At 32.4% G+C, this 9,192-nt stretch overlaps 1 protein-coding gene and 1 long non-coding RNA gene across 2 annotated transcripts; one reads left to right on the top strand and one right to left on the bottom strand.

Moving 5' to 3' along the window:
• Positions 1 to 924: 924 nt before the first annotated feature.
• Positions 925 to 1,627, top strand: LOC143573739 (uncharacterized). The gene is made up of 3 exons (XR_013142485.1): positions 925 to 1,103; positions 1,201 to 1,271; positions 1,352 to 1,627. It is a non-coding gene; the product is annotated as an uncharacterized LOC143573739 (long non-coding RNA).
• Positions 1,628 to 6,076: 4,449 nt separating this feature from the next.
• On the bottom strand, positions 6,077 to 8,966 carry LOC143573717 (NAP1-related protein 1-like). Its single transcript, XM_077058520.1, has 10 exons — positions 8,725 to 8,966; positions 7,603 to 7,725; positions 7,452 to 7,502; positions 7,286 to 7,357; positions 7,077 to 7,190; positions 6,924 to 6,985; positions 6,736 to 6,796; positions 6,602 to 6,658; positions 6,471 to 6,506; positions 6,077 to 6,404 (listed from the first exon to the last, which is right to left on the bottom strand). The coding sequence occupies exons 1-10, from the start codon at positions 8,851 to 8,853 to the stop codon at positions 6,360 to 6,362; spliced, it is 750 nt and encodes a 249-aa protein (XP_076914635.1). The 5' UTR covers positions 8,854 to 8,966; the 3' UTR covers positions 6,077 to 6,359.
• Positions 8,967 to 9,192: the final 226 nt, after the last annotated feature.

Here is a 9,192-nt window from a genome sequence, read left to right on the forward strand (position 1 = left end):
ACCATGAACCCAGAGCACCTCCAAACCCTGTGGGAAGAAGTCCGTGAGGTTTCCGAGGCCGTTAATCTCTGGATTGGGAATCACTTGTCCGAGACCTCCTTTCATAAGGATCATTATGAGAATTTGTACGGTCTTTGTCATTTGAGCTTAAAAGTTTTGGGCTGAAAAAAAAGTTGGCAAAACTTAATGAATTTATGTATAAATAATTTTGTTAATTGTAAAATAATAGACTATTATACAATTGATCAAAAATATTGGAGTTACATATTTATTAAATTCTTATAAATTACTTATTAAAAATTATATAAAAGTTAAAAATTTAGGAATTCGGTTCGGTTCGGTTTTTTTGAGTTTTTGTACATGCAAAACCAAAACCGAACCGTTAGTGCGGTTTTACAAAAACACAAAACCAAACCGTCGGTTTTTTTTTCAGATCAGTTTTTTCGGTTTCTTGCACACCCCTAAAAGTAAATATAATTTATGTTTGTTTAGCTTTAACTGAACAAAAATTGAACACAAACAATTAAGCGGATGAGTTAGTTAAGAAAATGAGTGTGCTTGTGTTCGTTTATTTTCATTTGTTGATAGTTTACGAAAGAATATAAAAAAGCAGGGTGGACATCAGTCTGTTCGGTCTAAATAGTTAATAAAACTAGATTGAATTGTTATGGGTGATGTTTTAATTTCTTTAACTTACAGTTAGATTAAAGTGTATTGGGCCTAAAAGAATTCATAAACGAATAGACATAAACCGTTGTAAGCTGACGAACATAAATGCACGTTAACAGATGTTCATGGACATATATGATCAAACATGACATGTGTTAATGTTGGTTCGTTTAACCAAGTGATTTGAGTGAACTAAAAATTTTGTTCACATTTGTTTGATTATCAAGTAATAAACCAAAGTCGTTAATAATATTACAGGAAACTGGTGAATTTAAATTGGAAATTGAGAACCCGCCACGAAATGTCCCTTGGTGCAGTGTGAATCCTTACCCATTGCCTGAAAACAAAGAGGAAGAAATGTCTAAATTCCCGCTATACTTTAACGGACCGAAGCCATTTGAGGTCACTGTTAAGGCTGGTGAAATTCTCTAATTGTAAGCATCTTTACCATATAACATTATTATGTGTATGTAAAATTAATAACCAATGAATTGAAATTATATAAGTACTAATACGTTTGTTGTTATGTAGGCCGAGCATGTGGTTTCATTATGTTCGACAGACTCCAGACAGCCGAGGACTCACCATTGCAGTGAATTATTGTAATTTTACTTATGAAAAAGTAGTTTTCATTTGTTTGATTGGTAATCGTTTAATTACGTAATAATATTTCTTCTTGCAGGGTATGATATGCAATTTGATATAAAATACTCCTACTTTAACTTTTTGCAATCGCTTCCACCTCCGCAACATCAAACTTCGCATGATTCTTTAACAAACGGAAATGCATCCGATGGAGATGAAAAACATAAAAAGGAATCTGTTTTGACTGGACCTTGAATCTTGTCCGTTTTTGTCTTTGTATTCATATGATATTTATGTACACTAGATTAGGTGATATACACACACATTTCATGACTTATTTTTGTCTCTGTATTGTTATCTGTTTGATAGTTTGACTGAGAAACAGTTACATAGAGTTGTTTTGATCTCATCTGCTTAGAATATTTTGTTTTCCACATATAGTTTTGTAGTTTGTTCACATTTTGAGGTGATGACTACCCATTCTCCATGTAGGCGGCGGTGGTGGACGATGACAGTGGTAGTGGACGATGGCGGGCGGTGGTGGCAGAAGATGGTGGTGGGTGGTGAATGGTGGTGGTGGACGGTGGTGGTGGCGGACGATGGGTGATGGTGGGTGGTGGTGGTGGTGAACAATGGGTGTTGGTAGGGTGTAAATAAGTTTGATACGGAGTATTAGTTTATTTTTTATGATTATAAAAACATTTTTCATGTCCTAAAAAAAAAACTGTTTTCAAATGCTTATGTATTTGCAGAACTTTTAAGCAAAAACAAACGGAATCTAAGTCATTTAATTCCCCATGTCATTCATGTATACCAAACATTACCTAGGGATTTTTTAAAGGTTTATTTATTTACATTTACTTTTGCCGACAAATTCATTTGTTGGTTAAGTATCATTGTAGTGTAGGGATATCGTACTAGTATCGGAAATACCAATACCGTTTCTGGAAAAAATTGGTACCGGATACCGTACACGAAACGGAAATATCAATACGGATTTTTTATTCGCTAACGTACATAAATAAAACTTTTATCGACCGATTTATTATAAGCAGAAACCATTCTGAGCATGTAATTATCTTATAAACCATTGCGAATAACCTTCTTTTTAACACCAAAAATATATATATATATATATATATATGTAACATGAATAAAAAAGTTTGTACCCCCGAAACGTATATGCCACGGCCGATGGTGCGACTCGCACACCCTCCGAGCCTCCCCTGAATACAACCCTCGGTACATTACCTCTATTCCAAACTCTCTTAAGTAAATCCCAGCAACACCTCCACCCATTTTACCCTTTGCAAGTTATAGAAAAATATATAAGAATGCGGCTTCTTTGTGTCGCACTTTTAAATTTCTTATTACTCAACAAGTACAAAATGTATCGAACTTATAACTTATTATGATACTATTTTTTAGTTGGTCTTTAAGAGTTGTAATAAACACTATGTTACCCGAACAACATCGCTTATGTTGACAACCAACGTGCCTTTTGAGGTGATGACCGGAATCCATTCTCCATGTTCAGATTTTGCTGTTGTTGTCGGTTTTAAAATATAACATATATATATTTAACTAGTTTTTATCCCCCGTATAACGGGGGTTGTTTTATATTATTTGTTTATAATATTATTTATTTTTTGAATTTTTATTTTTTTATTGTATGAAAGTTAATAATATACTTATTGTTTGATAATAAATTGTTTCATAAATAAATGAGATGTTACAACCCGGTTTAAAAGCTATATGGGTTTGACGAGACCCAAGACCCGTTTATTTTTTTACTATAAAATTGGTTTTTTAATTATAAATAATATATATCTTTTTTTTAAATAAATCAGATATTAATTTTGGGTATATCCCTACTTTATAGGATTTTTATATTAAATATTTGGTGAGATTAGTTTTTAATTTAATGAGATGTTATAACCCGTTTAATAAATATCTGGGTTTGATAAGACCCATACCTATGAATTCGGGTTAAATGCATGAGAAGCCTCTATTTAAAAATCAAGCAAATCTGGTAACTCCAAAAAAAGAGGGAGCGATCACATTACGACACGTAGGATTTTTATGTTTTCGTTTATATATATAATAGATACCCAGAAAAGTAAACATAAAACCCACATCTTAGATGTTTGGGTTTTTCATTCACACCGTATGTATGCGTGAAGTTCATTCACACCTTATGTTTTCATTCACACCTAATGTGCTTGTTCAAAATGTATAGTGGAGTATTTTAACAAATTCATCCCTTACGAATTATTGAGTGTGTTAAGTTCCCAAGTATGCATTCTCTATGCCATTCTTGGTTCATTCATGGGATCTCTTTTAATCATTATGTTTGATTTCATTTACAACGCTAGCGACCTTTATATATGATGCTACTACTAATTTAACTAGGGGGTGTTTGGGTGAGCTTTTCAAACTTGCTTATTTTGATTTTTAAAAATAGGTTTTCTTGGGACACCACCCTTTTTTTGCTAAAGCACCCACCAATACTCCCCGTATAGGGCTATACGGGGTGTATATATATGCCCTGTATAGCCCTATGTATATGACCCCTATATGGCCCTATATGGGCGTGTGGTGTGTTCCTAGTATGACCCTTTTGAAAATCAAAAAGGTGTTTGGCAAAGCTTTCACAAAAGCTTCAAAATGAAGTTTTTTAAAAGTGTTTTTGTTTTTTAAAAATCAAGTAAGTAAAATTTAAAAGCTCACCCAAACACCCCTTAGATTGAAGCTACTAATCATATATGTGTAAAAAGACACAAAAAACTCGAATACAATTAAAAGTCCTAGGGAGGACTTAAACCCTGATCAACAAGGTAATAACATGGAGCATGAAGCGATTACCACTAAACTAGAATAACTTTACATAAAAAGAAATCAAGCTACGTAATAGTACAAGTATTGTACATATGTATATTATATAAGGCGCCAAAGTTTGGGTATGCACCCTATCCATACCCTAGGGCTAGGTTCGGGTTCATAACTGAGGTTTCGGGTCTTCAGCGCGGATACAAGACCAACACTTTCTATAGTAACCCATGTATGTGAAGAAACGGAAGCGACTTGAATCAAATTTATATCGAAACATGTATAAATATCTACGTGTGTGGCTTTTACTTTACTGTTTTAGTTCTTAAAACTTGTTTTTTTTTTTGTGTTTGTTGATATGACATTGTATGACTAGCAAGTGGAATAAAGAATTACTGTTGGTATGTGCTATCAATCTTAAAAAATCACTCTTTAATTTGCCTTGAATGATTACTATCTAAAAATTATTATTAATTAATTCATTTTAATTGTTAAAAATCAAACTTGGACTTCCTGCAAACTTCAGTTCTTTAACAGCCGAAGATCTTTTGAGCTACTAAAATGGATTGTTACTCTTTAATCTATATGCCACTATGAAAGTCAAATGGAAAATTGACCTTTTTCTTAACAATCTTAATCATCTCCAGGAGTAGGTTTTCACCACAATTCTCTGCCATTGTCTCTAAAAGCTAAAATCCTGTATAAACCGTCACTTCAAGATTTATAAATAAGAGTAGAAAATAACGGAATTGTAAGAAAAGTTTAAAATATATGCAAGTTTGAATCAAAAAAGTCATTGAACATTAGGGTTCTTGAGTTTGCAATTTTTTCTTCAAACAATTGACAACATCTTTTGCAAACCTGGAACATTTCAGATTTTTAGGCAAGAAAGATTTTGGACACAATATGTTACGATAATGGTTTTGTTACAATATGCAACCCCTATTGCAAATTAAAAAGTTAGCTTGAGGATTTGGCTTGGTCTCAAATGCAGAGCATTCACAAACCAATTAACATTTTCTTCATGAAGCAAAACCCTTTTTTGTTACTCTAGATCATCCCCAAATGGTTTCCCACCCAATAATAATCCACTAATTAGAGTTGCACAGGTATAAGCAACAATACCCAGATGAACCTCTACGACATACAAAGTTTAGCATTATATGGAAAACTATAAATTGGATCAATATTAGAATCAAAATTGGAGAAAAAATAATAATCAAATACAAAATTTGATCAATGGAATAAAAAAATTCCGAATATCCGTACCCATATTGATTTAGCCTATTCGGTACGGGTATCAGTATCAAGATTTTAGAATTTTAGTATTCTCCACTTAGGACTTAGGAGAACAAGTAATTATATGTTTTTGTACTCGTTTAGAATATGTGAAGGTTTTTATTGGGAAGCTCTGCATATCATATCTTAAAAAAAGGTCCAACCAAGAATATATTGTACATGTTTGGTATTATGTTTTAGTTGTGGTATTACTGTTTTAGAATTATGGTTTATTAAATGTCGGTACAATACCCATACCAGTTTAGACAATTTGGTAACCATCGCATACCATACCCGAACCGATTTAACTTATTCTAGTAACAAGATCATTGAAGATTTGAATAAAAAAACAAAACAAAACAAATTGGTACCAAAGTTTGTATTGTACCGATACCTCTACGTGTACCCTACCAGTAACTTCGATATGGTACACGGTATTCAGCTTTATTGTTATTCGGTACAAGTACTTTCGGTAGCGGCATGGGTACCATATCAATCTCATCCCCAATTCGGACCTACTTTAATGAAAATGTTTAAACTGAACCAGCAACTAAGCTTTCTACAAAACTAAACTAAATCGGCCAAAATGGTTATGTTTTAGTCATTTTTTGAGATTACGCTAATTTTCACACATCGTTTCTAACGATTTTTAACATCCATTACTTATGACTAAACCAACATCATGCTTAACGACAAACCGCCATATCACAAAACATAACATACAAAGCACATGACCTCCAAATAATCAACCCAAGACTGCTTCTTTCTTCTTAAACCCGTTCCATCCCTAAACATCTAGGTTTTTCATTCTTAAACCGATAGCATAGTCCAAAATTGCAGTTCGGGCACATATTTAGAAAGAGGAAAAGGTAGATAATTAACTATAAACCTATGAACCGACCACGACGAACAGTTTTGTTATAGCCAACATACCACTAAACCTGAAACCTTCTGCAACTTTATCAAGATCCACTTTACACAAACCCGTTCAGTTTCCTTCATTCCTCCTGCTCCTCGTCGTCTTCATCATCCGTCCCGTTCTCCTGTTGACATCTAGACGTTAGACCCGTATCTTAAAAACATTAATAAAACAAACCCTTAAATATTACCTCTTCGTCACCATCAAATTCTTCCTCGTCAGCATCCTACAACAAAAAAATTGTGCAACAAAAGATTTTTAGAGAAAAAAAAAATACAAGAAAATGAATATCGGATGTGAATATGTGATATAAGAAATTACATTGTTGAAATATGTTAACGGATTAGTCCATAAATCCTCCTTGATTATTTCAGCAACCTGAAGAGTGGAACACGTCTTTATAACATTAACGAGATATTATTAAAGTTGGCGAGTGCAAGTCAAAGTAAACATACCTCGTCATGAATTTCTTCCATGTCTTCTTTCTGTTGGGTTTCACTGAACCAGCCAAAAAAACTGTACAAAAATATAAAATGGAAAAAATAAATTATTACTCAATATAACAAGTTATCGCTAAATAAATATATTTTTTAGTAAAAATTAAAGGAAATGCAATAAAAATAAAAATAATAATAATAAGTACCTGTCCTCTTCATGAGGCCTCTTATTTCCATTTTTCTCATGTGCAACTCCATTCGGAACACCCTACAAAAAAAAAAGGAAACATAATTAACCAAAAACGCGGTCGAGCAATTATAATATTTGTTAATAAATGTATCGGTAAAAATGTTTTTACCATGCCCTCTTTCCACTTAATAGGGGTGGAAGTGATTTTGGTTGTTCCCTCTTCGAGGAAGGTGAAAGTCTTGGTGAGTTTTGCGTCTTCAAAATACGGGTTCGGACTGAAGTTCTGAAAAAAAGTATATAATCAAACAAATAAATTGAAAAAGTATATAATCAAACACAAAATAAACAATCATATAACATAAGAAACGAATAACTCACAAACGCGATGGAATAGCCCAACTTCATATCTTTGAAATCTTCCACTTCAATAGAGGTCAAATGCTTAAAAATCTAGTAGAAAATAAACAAAACAAGATAATTATTTACTCATTTAACGAATTATAAACGGGTTACAAAATTATTAAATTATACATAAAGTATTCACCTTTTGGTCTTCTTCATTGAGAAGATCAGAGAGAACAGGGTGACTCAAGAACTGCGTAAACAAAAACAGATCAGACTCAAAAGATCAAAAACACCATCATAACAAAATACAAATCATAATACGGAGTAAATAATAATGATAAATTACTCACAGCAGTCAGCCAGAAATCGGGAATGGACTTGATGATTTCGCTCCGTTTATCATAAACCGGCTTCCTAACCTCGTTAAACTTCTGCTCCACTTCTAACACCTCATCACTAGCCTTCTCATTAATCTAAACACACACAAATTACACACTTACCAATCAAACTACAAACTAATATATTTCAGAACACACAACAAATCGGGTACAAATGTAACAAATTTCTGCTAAAAGGTGAAAATTTGTTGACATATATATAATAATAAAAAATCTTAAAGCATACCCAAATAACAATTTGTAAAAATCAACCTCCGACCCTCAGTTTGGTTCAAATCAAGCATAAAGATTATTAATTTAACACCTTTAAATTAATCTGGACCCACAAAATTACACACCAATTTACCCATCGAATTAACCAAATTTGGGTACAAATGAAACAACTTTCTGCTAAAAGGTGAAAAATTGTTGACAAATACATGATATAAAAAATCTTTAAGCATACCCAAATGACAATTTGTAATAATCAACCTCAATTTGGTTCAAATCAAGTATAAAGATTGTTAATTTAACACCAACTTACCTATCAAACAACAAATTAACCAAATTTGGGTACAAATGTAACAAATTTCTGCTAAAAGATGAGTAATTGTTTACAAATATATAATTATAAAGAGTCTTGAAGCATACCCAGATAACAATTTGTAATAATCAACTTCAATTTGGTTCAATCAAGTATAAAGATTGTTAATTTAAATAAATAAACAGGGGCACCTTTTCATTAATATCTGAACCTACAACAAATTGGGTACAAATGTAACAAATTTCAGCTAAAAAGTAAAAAATTGTTTACATATATAGAATACCCAGATAGCAGTTTGTAATTATCAACCTCAATTCGGTTCAAATCAAGCATAAAGATTATTAATTTAACAAAATCAAGAAAAAAGATTGCTGAAATTTGGATACAAATGTAACAAATTTCTGCTAAAAGGTAAAAAATTATTTACAAATACATGATTATAAAGAATCTTTAAGCATACCCATATAACAATTTGTAACAATCAACCTCAATTTGGTTCAAATAAAGCATAAAGATTGTTAATTTAGCAAAAACAAGAAAAAAGGTTGTACCTTTTCAAGCTCATCTTGGATCTCCTGCAGCTTTTCAATGGTTAACACAAGCTCAGTGTCGATTTGTTCATCGTTTTGGTCATCAGTTTTGTCTCCAGTTTTGGGTTTTTTGCCCTTATCAGCCACCATTTTGGAAGGCTAAAGTGATGTGAAGAAAGAAAGATGGAAGGTTTTAGAGAAAGATGAAAGAGGAAGGTAGGCAATGGGTTTGAGTTGGTTAGGGTTTGGGGGAGTGAGGAAAAAGAATTAGGGTTTTGTTGGCAATTTCAGAGATATGGATAATTATTATTATAATTATAATATCTTGATTTCTGGAGTAAATTATGATGATTATTAATTTTTATAAAAAAAAAGATAACACAATGGATGAGATTTTCCTTGTTTTTTTTCCATACATTTCATATAGGGTGTACTGTGTACACGGACCGAACCGGATCGAACGAGAGCATGTTCGTGTTCGTCCGTTAA

The sequence above is a fragment of the Bidens hawaiensis genome, unplaced genomic scaffold, assembly GCF_021521415.1.
Source record: "Bidens hawaiensis isolate Kalapana, Puna unplaced genomic scaffold, B.hawaiensis_p1.1 tig00026617_1, whole genome shotgun sequence".
Lineage (NCBI taxonomy): Eukaryota > Viridiplantae > Streptophyta > Magnoliopsida > Asterales > Asteraceae > Bidens > Bidens hawaiensis.

Excerpts from the sequence above, each read along its gene's own strand:
- LOC143573717 (XM_077058520.1), bottom strand. The coding sequence starts at position 8,853 with ATGGTGGCTGATAAGGGCAAAAAACCCAAAACTGGAGACAAAACTGAT. Across the intron at positions 6,507-6,601 it reads CGTTAACATATTTCAACAAT|GATGCTGACGAGGAAGAATT; the intron begins GTAATTTCTTAT and ends TTTTTGTTGTAG. Across the intron at positions 6,405-6,470 it reads AATTTGATGGTGACGAAGAG|GAGAACGGGACGGATGATGA; the intron begins GTAATATTTAAG and ends AGATGTCAACAG.